This window comes from Tiliqua scincoides, chromosome 5 (genome assembly GCF_035046505.1).
Source record: "Tiliqua scincoides isolate rTilSci1 chromosome 5, rTilSci1.hap2, whole genome shotgun sequence".
Classification (NCBI taxonomy): domain Eukaryota; kingdom Metazoa; phylum Chordata; class Lepidosauria; order Squamata; family Scincidae; genus Tiliqua; species Tiliqua scincoides.
The window spans coordinates 5,867,351-5,885,460 of NC_089825.1; the positions used below are offsets into that span (position 1 = coordinate 5,867,351).

The 18,110-nt window shown below is 46.8% G+C and overlaps 1 protein-coding gene across 11 annotated transcripts in view; it reads left to right on the plus strand.

The window, feature by feature from the left end:
• LOC136654387 (sodium channel protein type 5 subunit alpha-like) overlaps positions 1–18,110 on the plus strand; it is a 319,548-nt gene that overhangs the window by 151,889 nt on the left and 149,549 nt on the right. For all 11 annotated transcript variants that reach the window (XM_066631371.1, XM_066631373.1, XM_066631374.1 and 8 more), the window contains 3 exons: positions 5,748–5,889; positions 6,513–6,710; positions 16,138–16,317. In XM_066631371.1, the coding sequence (XP_066487468.1) occupies positions 5,748–5,889; positions 6,513–6,710; positions 16,138–16,317 (520 nt within the window). The remainder of the gene's footprint in view (positions 1–5,747; positions 5,890–6,512; positions 6,711–16,137; positions 16,318–18,110) is intronic.

Genomic DNA, 18,110 nt, shown 5'->3' on the forward strand with positions numbered 1-18,110 from the left:
AATGCCCCAGGGAGCACACCAGATAACAAGACACCTGCATCCTGGTGCCCTCCCTTGCATCTGGCATTCTGACATAACCCATTTCTAAAATCAGGAGGTTGCGCATACACATCATGGCTTGTACCCCGTAATGGATTTTTCCTCCAGAAACTTGTCCAATCCCCTTTTAAAGGCGTCCAGGCCAGATGTCATCACCACATCCTGTGGCAAGGAGTTCCACAGACCAACCACATGCTGAGTAAAGAAATATTTTCTTTTGTCTGTTCTAACTCTTCCAACACTCAATTTTAGTGGGTGTTCAATTTAGTGGAATCCAATCAATCAATCAATCAATCAATCAATCAATCAATCAATCTGTTAGAGGCAGGGGGTTGGATTAGATGATCTGTTAGGTCCCTTGCAACTCTATGATTCTATCCTCATAGCTCCTGATGCAGGGCCTCCTTTCACGATGGGGCAAACACCACCTGTCAGGCTCGGAACAGGCCCTGGAAGACCACTTTGTTTTGCTTAGAGTGCTCGTCTTATGTTTGAAGCATGCATTGCCAAAATGTGTGGTTCTCAGCAATACAACACTTGTGAACATCACTAACGTGGGGATTGGAGAAAGCCAGTTGTCAGCCCAGTGGGACTAGAAGTGAGTAGCTTGGTCCAGAACATGCAGCCTCTGTACCCAACAGCCCGAACAGTGGTATAGTTCAAGATAGGCAGGAGATCACGTTCCGAAACCAGCAGCCAAAGCTCCGAGTGACCAGAGGCATAAAGGGGAATCCTAGGCAAGTGGTCAGAGTTGACGGATGGTCAGGTTCCAAAAGGAGCAGGAGGTTGTCCAGGTGAGGTTCCCTCTAGTGAGAGAACTGGCTCAGACTGAAGATCGTGCTCTTGCACTGAGGTTTTTCCTGAGTTGGTGGAGCCAGATGGATTCTGGGGATTGGCTGATCGAGTACTGATTAGGCTTGAGTTGCAGCCAAGTGCCCTTGGCATTTAGATCTGTTAACTTTGTAACAGAAATTCATGCACTTCATCTATGGTCCTCTTCATCTACGGTCTTCTTCATCAATGGGTTTGGAACCCATGTTGGGATACCCAGAGGGGACTGGTTTAGCAAAAACCAGAAGTGCCGGCCAGAAGGCTTCAGCAGGCGTTCTGAGGGTCACAACCTCTCTGCGCCTCAGAAGACAGGTTGGACTGAGGTTGGCATCCGCAGGGGTTCCAGAAATGGAACTCCCATGGATGTAGAGGGCTAACCTGTATTTATTTAAAAGACTTGTACCCTGCCTTTCAGGTTTAAAAACATCCCAGGGCGCAGCACACAGTTTTAACTCTGCCTATACAGAGTTAAAACAATGTATATATAGTATATTAACAGGACACTTTAAAATAAATATAACAGTAGCATAAAAGTAACAGTTAAAACAATGATGAAATCATACAAAAGCCTGGTGGAATAAAATCAGTCTTTTGTCATTGGCCTAAAAGCAACCAGGGTGGCTCCCGGGCAAGCCTCTGTAGAGAAGGAGTTCCAAGGCATGGCGCCACCACAGAGAAGACCTTGTTTCTAGTTTCTACCAACCAACCTTGTGCCCGCTGGCAGACCAGCGAGCAGGGTTTATGAAGCAGATCGTAGGACTAATTTGGGAAATGTAGCCCTCCTGGAAAACCTGTGGTAAACCACTGGAGCCTAACTTCTGGGAGCCCTAACTTGTGACCCGTGTCTTCCAGCAACCAATCACATCTCCTCTTTTTTCTGTTCTTTGCCTACCTTGTCTCCCCCAGGTGGGGGGGAAGGACCTGTGGAGGACACCTGCACACTGTAGCCCCAAATACAGCAGAACAGAGCCTAACAGCACAATCCTATGCATGTCTACTCAGAAGTAAGTTCCATTGTGTTCAGTGGGGCTTACTCCCAGGAAAGTGTGTATAGGAGTGCAGCCTAAGTCGTGCCGACGGTAGTAAATACGCAGGTCTTTTGCAATGTGAGAAACCACCCCCGCTTTGTTTAGCTACTCAGTTTCAGGTCAATAGTCTTCCTTCACTGGAGAGTATTTTCAGTTTAATGTTGTCAGGCAGGGATAGTGATTTGCCATTATAAATGAGCACTAGTTAACCACCCATTACAGTTTCTTGATCTGCTGATATTCTGATGTCTTGCATGTGTGTCTGTGTTCTAGCTGGTTTTGTTTTTCATCTTAAATTTCCTTTGTTTCTTAGCCCACTATACAGCAGGGAGGTGCAGTGGGTGGGGAGGCAGGTGAGGCAGAGCCTCCCCACTGGAGTCCTTCTAAAAGCACCACCACATGGGAGGTGTGCAAGTACACCTGAGCATGTAGGTCGTAAGTGCTCACACACCTCCCATGCGGTGGTGCTTAACAAAGGATTCCAGTGGGGGAGGCTCTGCCTCACCTGCCTGCCCACCCACCACACATCGTTGCTATGCAACTTGCCGTTTGGCTTGCCCAGATGGCCCAGATTGGAGCCAGGGCACTTTTGAATTGCCTAAGCATAAGAAGCGTATTGTTGGGTCCACTGAAGGACAATCTTGCCCAGTGTTTTGTTGCCAACAGTGGCTGGCCAGGTGCCTCCAGGCAGCTCACAAGCAGGACATAAAGGCCACAGCCCTCTCCTGCGGTTTGTCACCAGCCTCTGGCATTCAGAGATACACGTCCTCTCAATATGGAAGTTCCATGGCAGCTTTCATGGATAATAGCTGTTGATAGAACGCGTCCTCCATAAATTTGTCTAATCCTTTTAAAAAGCCCTCTTAGCTAATTGTGTTGGCTCCATCGTCATTAATAATCAGGTATGTCCAATCTCTGTTGTTGATATGACAAAAAAAAAAAAAACCTTTTAAGTCTCTTATACTGGTGCCAGCCCATGAAGCTGATTATGGCCTGATGGATGGATGGATGCTGTTAACTGTCCTTAATCAATAGCACTGTAATTTTTATTGTGATTAATTGTGTGGTGTCCAATGGATGTTCCTCTAGTAAGATGCTTTATATTAATGGAGAATGTTGGTATTGCCATTCCTTCTAAATAAGCAGATGTTGATATCTTGACAAGCTAATTCCCACTCCCTAGGCATGCATGAAATCCTAAAGAGATGTGCTTTATAAACAAAAGGGAAGGATTCAGTCCAGGGATGTAAAACTTGTTTTATACATAGGGCTGAAGTTAGCATTCATGCTGCCTGCTGCGGGCCGGAAGTGACATCATTAAGCAGAAAGTGACAACATCAAGCAGGTGATGGCCAAAAATAAACACTTAGTTCTCACATAGAAACTTATTACCTGCAAATGACAGAAGAAAAAAAATGTGCAAATCATGTTCATATTTTCAAGATATGAGTTCAATTATCAAACTGGGAGAGCCAAATTATAACAGGGGCTGGATAAATTACTTCCAGGGGCCACATTTGGCTGTGGGCCTTATGTTTGACACCCCTGGTTTAGTCAAATTCCTTATAATGCTTTCAGAATATGCTAGCACAGTGATTTTCCTGAATTCTGGAGCTGCTTTGAGGGTCGTTGAGTGCCAAAAGTTCAGACATAAATATTCTAATACAATAAAAGAAGCCCAGGGTTTCAAAATTATATCAAGGTTTCCTTAGTGAGATCTATCATGGTAGAGAAGCTTCCCTGAAAGCCTTTCCCACCATCTATTTTTGGTGTTTTGGATCAAAAGAAGGTCGTCTTTATATATTAGGGTTTTTTCTCTCACCTTTTAAGCAGTATTTTCAAGTGTTGCCTAACAGATTAAAAACAAAATACAATTAATACCATAAATTAGTATAAAGTAATTAAACGGCAGCTGTCAATAACAGTATTTCATAAAGGACTGTGCAGGATGAAATCAGCTAGTAAATACTTTGCAGAATAAAAATGTCTTCAGATTCTTTTAAAAAGCAGACAGGGTGGGACTAGACAGGTGTCCACATGTGTAAAGGTCAACCATGGTGGCAGCTCTGCTGAGAATTCTCCATCTCTGGTTCCTGTACTTTGTCTCTGATGGAACCACACAGCAGAGCTTGTGGTGCAGATTGGGTGGTTTTTTTTTAACCTTTTCAGACTGTGAACCCAGCTCATAGGACCTTCATGTCTTCCGGTTTCTTCTCTTTCCCTCTGTATCATAAGACCATATGAGAAGACCTGCTGGGTCAGACTGAAAGTGTGTCTAGTTCAGTTTTCTGCTTGTCGCAGTGGCCAGTCAGATGTCTTTGGGGAAGTCCCACAAGCAAGGCCTGAATGCAACATTCCCCAATCACCTTTGCTCCTCCAGCTCATTGACATATTGCCCCTGAACCTGGAGCTTCCATTTAGACATAGATCAGCCTGTCCTCCTCCATGAAGTTGTCGTGTCTTTTACTGCCTTTTCCACCTCTCTCTGCTCTTGTCGTCTTCTCCCATCTTTCACCTTCTTCTCTCAAAATAACTTTTTTGGAGGAGGTGCAGTGGCTCTGGTGCGGTATACAGTAGCTTGAGTTGCAGCCTAGTTGTGAGTCAGGATGTGCCAACTGAAGACCAGTGTTCTAGGTCACACTGTCAGTACAAGAGGTGATAGTGGATACTATATTTGGAGACTGAACAATGTCAAGTAAAGAGAATTATGCTAACATGAGAAAGCATTGTAGGTTCAAAGGCTTACTAACATACAGGCCCCAATTCTGTCCCTCGCCAGTGCTGATGCAGTTGCACCAAAAGCATGCAGTGGGGGAGGCAACTCAAGGGCAAATGGGAGATAAGTAAAAAAATCAAAAAACATTTATACAACTCTGAATACACTGTGGAGCTACCTACGGGTGTCTTTGGACATGTGCCACCTCTTGTGTGAGTCACTGCTGCCACATCCACGCCCCCCGCTTCCTCTCTGCCCTGGTCCTTCCTTCCCGCCAGTTACACCCCCAATCTTCCCACTCCCACCCCCTCCCTGCCCACCTTCTGCCCCACTACTGGCTTACTGAGACTGGCGGGCATGGCGAGGTCCAGTGGCAAAGCCGCTGCTCTGTCACCTCTTGCAACAGAATGGCTGCCAACTGAGCACTGTGCCCACTATTGGCGGCCATTTTACAGCAGTAGAAGAGTCTTCCATTGTTGTAAACCCTTCCTCATTGGATAGGATTGGATAGTTACTTACTAAGTAAGTAAGTAGGCTTGCTGAGAGTAACTCCTTGGGTAGATTAAGTGACATGGGTCTAAGAGGCCAAGTCTTGATGTACTTGTCCAGCTGACACTCATGTGACAGACCTTATAGTATTTTTCTGCTCCTCATTGATTGTGTCTACTTTATGGCCTTTGTTACGATGCTACCATAACGTATGATTGCTTGGAATACAAATGTTCCCATTGTAATTCTAAGCTATACTTAAAGTCAAACATCACTTGTCATTTCCCTGAGGAGTTTTTCTATATCTTGGAAAATAAAAAGAGATTCTGCCCATGTGAAGAATGTATTTTTTAGTGAAGTCTGTTTTTACCCCAGCCCTGGCTGCTAACCACAGCTCAGATAGAGCTAAGCAAACACCTCCAAAAATGTGATTTTTAAGGCTCCAGGGAACTTGGACAGAAATAGTTGAAATGTTAAGAGAGTTGAAAATGATAAAGTGATACAATGAGGTTCAGCCAGCAATTTAGACCTTGTCAACAAATGGTATTTTTTTTAAGTGTTCTCCAGATGATCCAATTCTGAATGGAGCAGAGAGTAGTTCTATCATCACTAACCTTTATTTCTTGACATTTTTCTTCTTGCAGTACATGTCCCAAGGGGTACAGGTGTCTGAGGGCTGGTGAAAACCCTGACCACGGCTTCACGAGCTTTGATACTTTTGGCTGGGCCTTTCTCTCTTTGTTCCGCCTCATGACTCAGGACTGCTGGGAGCGCCTCTACCAACAGGTAGTAATTTCATGTGTTGACATGTGAAATCCAAACTTGTGATCTTGTCATCGTTGGCTTTTTAAATTTAGGAGAAAAGGCTGGGTTTCGCCTAAATTTAAAGAACTGGCATAACGAACTGGAACTCTTTGGCACGTACTTCTGGCATAGTCTAAGGCAGGGGTTCCCAAAGTGTAAGGCATGAGGCCTTAGGGATCATGGCACACTCACAGAGGCACAGAGGGATGCCTCCTACCTGTCCCCCTGGCCACCACCATCTTGGATCTTGCAAAATCTCATGAGATCCAATATGGCGGTACCCAAATCTCATGACATTTTGGATCTCACGAAATTTTGTAAAATTCAGGATAGCGGCGCTCACCTGAGCCAGGAAGATGAGGTGGGGTGGGGTGATGTGACACAGGTCAGTTTGGGACCACTAGTCTGAAGTGTTAACGACCCCATGTTATCTCCATCCCCATCTATTTTGGTCATACCTATCAGCCAGGCCTGAGCAGTTCATTGCTTTACAAAAGTTTAAAGAAAAAAAATCTGATGATAAAGAAAAGAGCGATAAAAATCATTTAAATAGATAAATGAATAACCCCAAATTTCTTTCTTTCTTTTAAATTTCATACATGCAGACCCTCAGATCTGCTGGCAAGATCTACATGATCTTTTTTATGTTGGTCATCTTTCTGGGTTCATTTTATCTGGTCAACTTGATCTTGGCTGTGGTCGCCATGGCATACGAAGAACAGAACCAAGCCACCATTGCTGAAATGGAGGCAAAAGAGAGAAGGTTCCGGGAAGCCATGGAGGCACTGAAGAAAGAGCAGGAGGTATGTACACTTTGATGAGGAAGGTCTGCCTATTGTGGGCTGACTTCCCTTTTGTTTTCTCCTTCCCAGTTCACCTGGTCTAGCTGGGCTGCAATACTCTCTACGGCCATCACCTGAGTGGTGCTGCAGTGCAGCAAAAACTAAACCAATGCCTTCCTCTTTCTGAGAGCTGGCTTGGTGGTCTGGGGCATAAAGTATGTGGGCTCTGCTGCCATATTCCTGGTTTGATCTCCTTAGTCCTTTACAGCAGCACTGCAACACCGTGTGTTAATTGGCAGTGAGTGTGTGAGCACCTGTTAAAAATAGACAGTTGGTTTATTATCATCATCTTCAAAGATATTCCCATGCCTACGAGAAGGAAATTAATGGCTTTGCATTCCGTATTTGCAGCCCTTGCCATTAGTTCAAGTTAATTAGCATTCTTTTTTTCTGATTTGCTTTTATTGATCTTCCAACTTCAAACTGCCATTAGTGTACCATTATTCAACAAGTGGAATAATAGGTGGGGGCAGCTGTTTAAACGCTGCTGATGTTTCTCTTGTGTAAATAAAATAACTCATCAGCCATAAACCAGGCACGCTGGTGCAGAGATGTATTACAATAGCACAGATTAGCATAAATGAATTGCCTCCAGCTTGCATGGGATAGGTGGCCCTAAATGACTATTGCTGTTTGTGAGAATGCATTAAATCAAGTCAGACTCCTCTATAGGGAGACTAAGTCCTCCAATCTGGAAATGAGTGCAGGATTGATATGCTGAGAGTGCAACCCCTCGAAGAGCTGATTTACTCATTTGAAGTTGATTATGTTGTAGTAGAGCAGGGGTGCTCACACTTTTTTGGCTCGAGAGCTACTTTGAAACCCAGCAAGGCCCGGAGATCTACCAGAGTTTTTTTTACAATGTTCGCACCATCATAACATATAACATTTATGTGTACAATGTATGTTGGTGTACCTTGAGCCCCACTGAGTATAACAGGACTTACTCCTGAGTAGGCATGCCTAGGATTAGGCTGTGAGGCTGCAATCCTAGCCACACTTACCTGGGAGTAAGCCCCATTGAGTACAATGGGCCTTACTCCCGGCGTTTCCTCCCAGAGGCACCTGAAAGGGGGGGGGTCGGCACTCTGCGATCTACTCATTTTGCCTCGCGATCTACCGGTAGATCACGATCCACCTATTGAGCACCCCTGTAGTAGAGCCTTGTTGGAAATGTGACACTTCAGCATGAAGATAGAACATTGCGTAATTGAAGGCTCTCCCATGTAAAATTATTCATGCATTGGACTGATGTACGCATGGCTCAAGTTGCCTTGGTAGTAATCTGAACTGCGTCATTTCAGTTTTGGTCCTTAGGTCCAAACTCTGGCAAGTCTGCCTCGAACAGGCAGCAGATTACCCGTGATTAGGTAATCTGGAGGTGTGGAGACAGGCAACCCAATCCTGAGCTGCCTGGCACGCGGGGGCTGCAGGGGAGCCAAAAATGGCTGCCGCTGCATTCAGCGTGCCCCAGGCAGCTGCCACCACCTCCTCAGGAGAAGGGGACTTTCGTCTCCTTCCCCCAGGTAAAGCAAGTAACCCTGCAATGCGGCTACTCAATTCTGTGACAACCCGAAGGTCGGTGTAGAATGAAGAGCTACCAGTTTGGGCGGTGGCAGAGGCTCAGAGGACACAGAGGCTCAGGATCTGCCTCCCTCCCAACCCGCTCCCTCCCCCAGCACGCCTCCTCCCTGCCTTCTCCACGCCCTTCCTCCACCTCCCCCCACCCTGGAACGCCTCCTCCCCACCTCCCCCCACACCCCAACCTACCTCTCCGCTTCCTGACAGTCTGTATGACTGACCGAGCAGCAGAGGTCTGGTGCTCCACCGGTGCTAGCCTAGGCTAGCCAGTGCTGGGCTAGCACCAGCACTCCACCAGCGCTAGGGCCTGCAAACGTGCCTTATGGCATGTTTGCGACAGTGCGCGTTGTCAGTGAGCCGGCACGCACTCATTAGAATTGGGCCCAGAGTCAGCACTTTGTATCAGGGATAGGCTGGCCATGTATGGAGGGATTGATTGGAGAGCCAGGATGATGTAGTGGTTGGACTTAAATCTGGAAGATCCAGGTTCAAATCCCCGCACTCTTGAAGCTTCCTGGGTGACCTTGGGCCAGTCATTATCTCTTAGCCTTGCCGGGTTGTTGTGAAGTAGGGGAACTTTGTACACCACCCTGAACTTCTAGGAGGAAGGGTGGTTTTAAAAATGTGACCAAATGAATAAATTTCACAGACTGGAAGGAAAGCAGCAGATCTGGAAGCTTTAAGGCAGGTAGTGGCATGGTATGGTCTCTCTGGGATCCCCTGATTTCCAGGACAATTCAGGGCTATGGTGCTGTGTCGTGACTTGAACTGCTTGTGGTTGTCTTCTTCAGAAAGTGACCCCCAATGGTAAAGAATGAAGGCCAGACTCAACTGGAGCTCCCTGGCCTGAGCCCTGCATTGCATGGGGTTCAAATTGCATGTGTGTGGAGGAAACATAATTCTCCCTGCATACAATAAGCTATCAAATCATAAGAGTACAAGAGGGCCCAGCTGGATTTGACTAGAGTGCTCCCCCTTCCAGCAATCTACTGCACATGGTGCTTCCAACCAGGTGCTTCTAGGAAGTCCACAGACAGAGCTTGAAGGAGACAGTCCTCTCTCACCATTACTCCCCAGCAGTTGGTATTCAGTGGCATACAGACTCTCCTGAAGAATGTTCCATTTAGGTATCTGCCAGCTATTGAGAGAGATAGGGATGTGTCTGTGGGATCAGGGATGGGTGGAGTGCTAGACAGCGACTGCAATCCTAACCTCACTTTCCTGGGAGTAAATCCCATTGAACACAATAGACTTGGTTAGGATTGTACCCTATGACTTGGAAGACCTGGGTTCAAATTGTCACTCAGCTATGAAGTTCACCTTGAACCAGTCGCCATTTCTCAGCATACAATATTTCAGATAAAATGGAGAGGAGGAACCTTCTATTATCACCTTGAGATCCTTTGGGCGCAATCCTAACCAACTTTCCAGAACTGACTTAAGGGCAATGCCGCTCTGAGGATAAGGAACAAACATTCCTTTACCGCGAGGAGGGCTTCGTGTCTGCCACCCAACTGCAGGTTGCAGCACATGCCCCATTGACATATTTATACCAGTGTGGGAAAATTGTTTAGGATTTGGGCCTTAGAGAATTAATAGGACAAAAGATATTTAGTAAAATAATGACACCCCCCCCCCCAAGCAGTCTGCTAACTCAGTTTACCACTTCACTCTGCATAATGTGTAGTTTGGCTGAAAAATGGTACATGGCAATGAAGAGAGCATGTAGCATCTACCCAATGTGCTAATTTTGGCTTTTCCATTTCCTGGTCATCTGCTTCCTACTTTGTGATTCTTGATGGGGTTTTGTTTTTGCTACCAGATCGTGCAGTCAGTGGCATCTCTTGGGTTTGTGTTACCCGATACAGGAAGCCAGTCTGTCACCCCCATGATGGACCCGCTCCCATGCTGTGGGCATGGCAATGGCCTGGGCAGTGGGTGTGGCGATAAGAACATAAGAACAGCCCCACTGGATCGGGCCATAGGCCCATCTAGTCCAGCTTCCTGAATCTCACAGCGACCCACCAAATGCCCCAGGGAGCACACCAGATAACAAGAGACCTGCAAGGCTTCCTGGGAATTGTAGTTAAGAACATAAGAACAGCCCCACTGGATCAGGCCATAGGCCCATCTAGTCCAGCTTCCTGTATCTCACAGCGGCCCACCAAATGCCCCAGGGAGCACACCAGAGAACAAGAGACCTGCAAGGCTTCCTGGGAATTGTAGTTAAGAACATAAGAACAGCCCCACTGGATCAGGGCATAGGCCCATCTAGTCCAGCTTCCTGTATCTCACAGCGGCCCACCAAATGCCCCAGGGAGCACACCAGATAACAAGAGACCTGCATCCTGGTGCCCTCCCCTGCATCTGGCATTCTGACATAGCCCATTTCTAAAATCAGGAGGTTGTACATACGCATCATGGCTTGTAACCCGTAATGGATTTTTCCTCCAGAAACTGGTCCAAATCCCTTTTAAAGGCGTCCAGGCCAGACGAGATCACCACATCCTGTGGCAAGGAGTTCCACAGACCAACCACATGCTGAGTAAAGAAGTATTTTCTTTTGTCTGTCCTAACTCTCCCAACACTCAATTTTAGCGAATGTTCCCTGGTTCTGGTGTTATGTGAGAGTGTAAAGAGCATCTCTCTATCCACTTTATCCTTCCCATGCACAATTTTGTATGTCTCAATCATGTCCCCCCTCAGGCGTCTCTTTTCTAGGCTGAAGAGGCCCAAACGCCGTAGCCTTTCCTCATAAGGAAGGTGCCCCAGCCCAGTAATCATCTTAGTCACTCTCTTTTGCACCTTTTCCATTTCCACTATGTCCTTTTTGAGATGTGGCGACCAGAACTGGACGCAATACTCCAGGTGTGGCCTTACCATAGATTTGTACAACGGCATTATAATATTAGCCGTTTTGTTCTCAATACCTTTTCTAATGATCCCAAGCATAGAATTGGCCTTCTTTACTGCCGCCGAACATTGGGTCGACACTTTCATCGACCTGCCCACCACCACCCAAAGATCTCTTTCCTGATCTGTCACAGACAACTCAGAACCCATCAGCCTATACGTGAAGTTTTGATTTTTTGCCCCAATGTCCATGACATTGAAACACATCTGCCATTTTGCTGCCCATTCTGCCAGTTTGGAGAGATCCTTCTGGATCTCCTCACAATCACTTCTGGTCTTCACCACTCGGAAACGTTTGGTGTCGTCTGCAAACTTAGCCACCTCACTGCTCACCCCTGTCTCTAGGTCATTTATGAAGAGGTTGAAAAGCACCGGTCCCAGGACAGATCCTTGGGGCACACCGCTTGTCACCTCTCTCCATTGTGAAAAATGCCCATTGACACTCACTCTCTGTTTCCTGGCCTTCAACCAGTTCTCAATCCAGGAGAGGACCTGCCCTCTAATTCCCCGACTGTGGAGTTTTTTCAGTAGCCTTTGGTGAGGGACCATGTCGAAAGCCTCCTGAAACTCCAGATATATAATGTCCACGGGTTCTTCCAAATCCACATGCCTGTTGACCTTTTCAAAGAATTCTATAAGGTTCGTGAGGCAAGACTTACCCTTACAGAAGCCATGCTGATTCTCCTTCAGCAAGGCTTGTTCTGTCTATGTGGTTTGTGATTCTTTCTTTGATGAGGCATTCCACCATCTTACCTGGTATAGATGTTAGGCTGACCAGCCTATAGTTTCCCGGGTCCCCCTTCCTTCCCTTTTTAAAGATCAGTGTAACATTTGCTATCCTCCAATCCTCTGGCACCGTGGCCGTTTTGTGGGACAAGCTGCATATTTTATTCAAGAGATCAGCAACTTCATTCTTCAATTCCTTAATAACTCTTGGGTGGATGCCATCAGGGCCCGGTGAGTTATTGATCTTTAAATTATCAGTGAGGTCTGAAACATCTTCTCTTTTAACCTCTATCTGACTTAACTCCTCGGTCAGGAGGGGCCGTTTGGGCAGCGGTATTTGCCCAAGGTCTTCTGCCGTGAAGATAGATGCAAAAAACTCATTTAATTTCTCTGCCATCTCTAAGTCTCCTTTTATCTCCCTTTTCCCTCTCTCACCATCCAAAGGGCCAACTGCTTCTCTGGCAGGTTTCCTGCTTCTAACATATTTGAAGGAGGTTTTTATTATTCCCCTTAATGTTGCCGGCCATGCGTTCCTCATAGTCTCGCTTGGCCTCCCGTATCACCTTCTTACACTTCTTTTGCCACAGTTTATGTTCCTTTTTATTCACCTCATTAGGGAAAGACTTCCATTTATGGAAGGAAGCTTCCTTGCCCTTTATGGCCTCTCTAACTTGGCTCGTTAGGCATGCGGGCACCCTCCTGGACTTAGTCGAGTCCTTCTTCCTTTACGGTATACACTTCCGCTAGGCGTTTGTTACTGTTGTTTTAAGCAGCCTCCATGCACTCTGGAGAGATTGGACACTTTTTACCTTCCCTTTCATCCTCCTTCTAACCAGTCTCCTCATTTGAGGGAAGTCCGCCTGTCGGAAGTTAAGGGTTTTTGTGAGAGATTTGCCTGGTGCTCTTCCCCCGACATGCATGTCAAAATGGATCGCAGCACGATCACTCTTCCCCAATGGCTCCGTAACATTCACATCTCTAACCAGGTCCTGTGTACCTCACAATATTAAATCCAGAGTCACCTGTCCTCTGGTGGGTTCCATGACTAGTTGCTCTAAGGCACAGTCATTTAGCATGTCAAGGAATCCGGTCCCCTTTTCATGACCAGAACACAAATTGACCTAGTCAATATGAAGATAATTGAAGTCCCCCATGATTACAACCCTGTCCCTCCTTGTCACCTCCCTGATCTGTTTCCTCATTTTAAGGTCCCCTTCTGGTTTCTGGTCTGGAGGACGATAATACGCCCCCAGTATTACATGGCTCCTTAGGACTGGTAATTTAACCCACAGATATTCTACGATGGAGTTGGACCCACCTTCAATCTCTACTTTGCTGGATTCTATCCTCTCCTTAACATAAATGGCCACCCCACCTCCAACATTCCCCTCCATGTCCCTCCTGTAGAATTTACAGCCCAAGATTGCGGTATCCCATTGATTGTCCTCATTCCACCAGGTTTCCATTATGCCCACTATGTTAATGTTTTCCCTTGTCACCAGACATCCCAGTTCTCCCATCTTTGCTCGGAGTCTTCAGGCATTTGCATAAAAGCATTTGTACATGGAATGCCCCAGGATGGGCTGCTTATTAACTCCTTTATCCCGGCATCCTCTCACTGTGCCAAACCGTCTATCACATCCCATCACGCTACCGTTCCCAATTTCTTCTCCTACTCTGCCTTTGTCTTGTTGTTCTCTAACCTCACCATCCTAGTCCTATAGGGATGAGGAGTCCCAAACTGGAGGCCCTCGGCTCCTGTCGGCTTTCCCCCAGGGATCAGTTTAAAAGCTGCTCTGCCACCTTTTTAATGTTATGCGCCAGCAGTCTGGTTCCATTCTGGTTCAAGTGGAGCCCGTCCCTCTTGTACAGGCCCCGCTTGTCCCAAAACGTTCCCCACTGCCTAACGAATCTAAACCCCTCCTCCCTACACCACCGTCTCATCCATGCATTGAGACCCCTGATCTCCACCTGCCTAGCTGGCCCAGCGCATGGAACAGGTAGCACTTCCGAGAACGCTACCGTTGAGGTCCTTGATGTAACATTCCCCCACCCCTGCTGGTTCATTAGCTATAGCTTTTGATAGAATAGAGATATTTCAACATGGTTTGTTTCATTGTATTCTGCATGAAATTACACATTGAATGATATATAACTTGATGGTATTATTTAAGATTTTAAAATTTTTGGTGAGTAGTGATGTCATCCCCCCGTACACATCACTCGATGTGTCCCTCACTCCCCCGCCCCCCCCTGCACCATGCCACTGTATGTAGTAATATGATGAGGACCACGACAATGATGTTTTCCCCCCTGATTTGGTTTCAGCTCGCTTTCTAGCACCTCTTGGTCTTATCAGACTTTTCCTGCAGCGATTCCTCCAGATAGTGGATGCAGAGAGCCTGCTGACCAGGCATGTGGTGGAAAAAAGTCCGTCTTATCTGTGTATTCGACGCAGAGGAATTTTTAAGCCAGCAGTTTGTGTTTATTGCTCTGGATCTCTGATCACAACAGGTCCTGCCAATTCAAGGGATAGGATTTTGTTTGTAAAAGGAACTGTATCAGCAGAAATAACACACACTGTTCCTCTAGCTTTCCCGGAAGAAGCAGAGATTTCTCAGAAAACTGACCTCTGTCTCTGTCCAAATATGTGGATGTTGTCAGGATTGGCACATGACTTCTGTACATGTTGTTGGGGTTCCTTACCTCTCACTTTGAGAGTCATGCGGAGAGGGTCAGTGAAGTGTAGCGCTGGGTCAGGGTGCTAGATCTGGATAAGGAAGATCCAGATTCACATTTTCACTCCAGGCCAATAGAAACTATTCTTCTCCTCTTCCTCCTTCTCCTCAAAAAGCAGCCATGGGACCTCTCCTCTTTAACTGGGGTGGGAAAGAGGTGTCTGATCTTTCCCCCTGCAACACAACCCTGATCCACTCTCCCCTCCAAAGCTGCTAATAGATATGGGTAGGTAAAATTGAGGCGATGTGTTTTCCTCTGCAGTTAATTGCAGATTAGTGTAATTGCCCCCCCCCACCTTTTGAGGGGGGAAAGAATATTGCAAATCCAGCCATCATGCATCAAGGCCCCCCCATGGGGCTTCTGACCTGTATATGATGTACTGTGCATGGTGGAAAGAAGAGGGCACACTGCTGCCCACAAAGTAAATTGAAGCCCCAGGCCATTGAGGATGAAGCAGGCATACCTTCCTTTATGAATCCCCCTTTATGGAGTCTGTGTCCTGTCTGAATGAATTGCCTTTAAATAGATATCTGTGGGAGCTGCCCCCCTGAGAAATTTTATAAGATTATACAACTCTTTTGACTCCTTAACATTCTTCAAATATTTTGACTAAAGAGAAACCCCAGACTGGTTTTGAATGTTGGGTGAAATTTGGTGAGATCTCTAGATGAGAGGTCTCCAAACTGGAAACCGCCATGTCCTGTGAAAGCTCTCCCCGTCCTGAGTGGCGCTTTCTGCCATTCTGCCACTGTGCTCATTTCTTTCAAGCTGATCTGGGCACAGGAATGCAGAGTGGTAAGCGCTGCTTACGGGAGGGGGAGGGCTTTTTCCAAACCCCAGATCCAGCCCGCCAGCTGGGGTTTGGAAAGCCCTGCTCTAGATCAGGGGTGTTCAAACCCTGGCCCGGGGGCCACTTGCGGCCCTCAGGGACTCACAATCTGGCCTGCAGGGAGCCCTCAGTCTCCAATGAGCATCTGGCCCTCCAAAGTCTTGCTGGAGCCCATGCTGGCCTGATGTAACTGCTCTCAGTGTGAGGGTGACTGCTTGACCTCTTGCATGAGCTGTGGGACAAGTGTTCCCTCCACTGCTTGCTGTTTAACATCTGTGATGCAGCAATGGCAGCGAAGGAAAGGCTAGCCTTGCTTTGTGCAAGGACTTTTATAGGCCTAGAGCTATTGCAAGACCTTCATTCATTCATACAAGTTCCACCTCTAATATATTCATTTATGTAAATTTATTCACATTTGAAATGTAAATTAATTCCCCCCCCCCCCCCGACACAGTGTCAGAGAGATGATGTGGCCCTCCTGCCACAAAGTTTGGACATCCCTGCTCTAGATGAAAGGGCAAACAAGGGAGATTGCTTGCATTTTGTTATCGAAGGTAGCTCTGAATCTAACATATTGCCGCTGTGTCTCTATGTTCTCAGGCACTGGCTCGAGGAATTGATTCAATGTCACTGAGCTCATTTGAAATGTCGCCTTTAGCATCAAAGAATTCCAAAGAACGAAGAAGCCGAAGGAGAAAGAAGAAGTCATCTGGGGCAGAAGATGACGGTGACGATCAGAAGGTTCCCAAATCTGAATCTGAGGATGGCCAACGAAGACCGGTCAGTTTTCTCTAAAATGGCAGTAAAAGGCTCATTCCACAGTAAGGACTCCTGACCCACTTTTTTGTGGGAAGTATTACCCGTGTTAGATTAGCTACATTAATGACCCAATTCTATCCTCCTGATGTGATGGTGGATCTTGCAGTATCTTTCTATAAGCTTGCCTGCTTATAGCAGTCTTTTAAAGGAAGAGGCAAGTTTGGTTGGCCAGTGGTAAGAAGAAAAAACAAAGGTAATGGGTGCAGTGGGTGGGCGGCTTGGATAACTGAACCAGAGGTGGCTCTGAAGGGGAGGGGGAGGGGTTGCTTGCATGCTGCGGTGTGGCTCCCTGCAAAACTTAGTGCTTTGCACCCCCTCCAACTACACCACTATGGGCTAACAATGTACCTCCTGGGCACTCTGCACCTGAGTGCCAAAGAGGCACTCAGCACCTTTTGGCAGGAGCAAAGCCATTTTCATGTCCTTACATTCCCTGACCTCTTCTAATTTTATTGACAAACGCAATCAGCTTCAAGAACTATTACAGGCTGTGTCCTTGCCAATTGCCAATTCATTTGCTTCTCCTTCTAGAAGATCATTATTTCATCATTTCTTTTCCTTCCTTTCACAGAACCAGTTCACATAGTCCTTTTAGCCACTTCATTTTCTTTGCAGTGTGTTGTTTGGGCAAATGCACGCCTGCAAACATGTGGAGAAAAATACTGTGCAAACCGATGGTCTTCCTGAATAGTTTTTGCAGCAGTTTCCGCTATTGTAGCAATTATTTCTCTGGCCTTTGGGTTTGTGAAAATTGTTGTAGCTGTGTTTATGTGTTGCCTTGATTAACACCTATGGCACCCTCACTGAGGACAGGTTGCAACCGCTTTTATGGGGCAGGGTGGAAGAACCTTTGTCAATTAGTTCATGAAGTTAGAAGGGACACAGGACATCATTTAGGAAAGGGTCATAACTCAGTGAGTGCACATAGATATCTTGGCAGGGCCGATCCATCCACGAGGCCAATTGAGGCAGTTGCGTCAGGAAGCAGATTGCTGGGGGCAGGGCCTCTGAGAGGAATTTTATCAGGCGGAACAAAGTTTCTTTTGGGTCCCTTTGCAAAGGGGGAAGGGGTGAAACAGAGCGGGGGAGGGTGGTGATGGGCAAGCAGAATGGTGGCGGGGGGGCAAAACAGGGTGGGGGGAGGGTGAAGGAAGCTGGAAAAGTCTCTGGAGCCCAGGTCTACTTGCTCATGCAGCATTGGCAGCTAGATACAGTAATATGGAAAACCAAACACACTCCTAAGTCTCTCTAAAATCTTTGAAATATAGAAAAACATGCAGAAAATTAGCATCATCATATTTAGACTTACACTAGACGGAAAGTGTCCTGTGTGCACCAGAACACCCTTCTGTAGTCCCACAGCTCTACTCCTGAATTCCTCTATGTTTCTTCATGCTAAGTAGATCCACAACCCAAAGATCTTGTGTATCAGGCCGTTTTCCTCCCAGATTTGACAAGGAGTGTCATGTATGCATTCCTTGGCCCAGCATGTACGGCTTGCCAGTAGCTGCAGCCAGATGCCGTCTCCAGAATCTCATGTGGACTTTGAGTCCAGGTGAGATTGGAAAATGTTAGATCCCATGAAATTTCTGGGCCCCCTCCTTTGGCTCCTGGGCCGCCTGTTTGACCCTGGGCCCGGGTACAAATTACCCCCTTTACCCTCTCTCCTAGGCCCTGGCTTGGGGTGCCCATCTCTGTGGGGCACCCAGCTACTTACCTCTCCTTCCACTCGCTGGATTGGTACTTGCTGGATT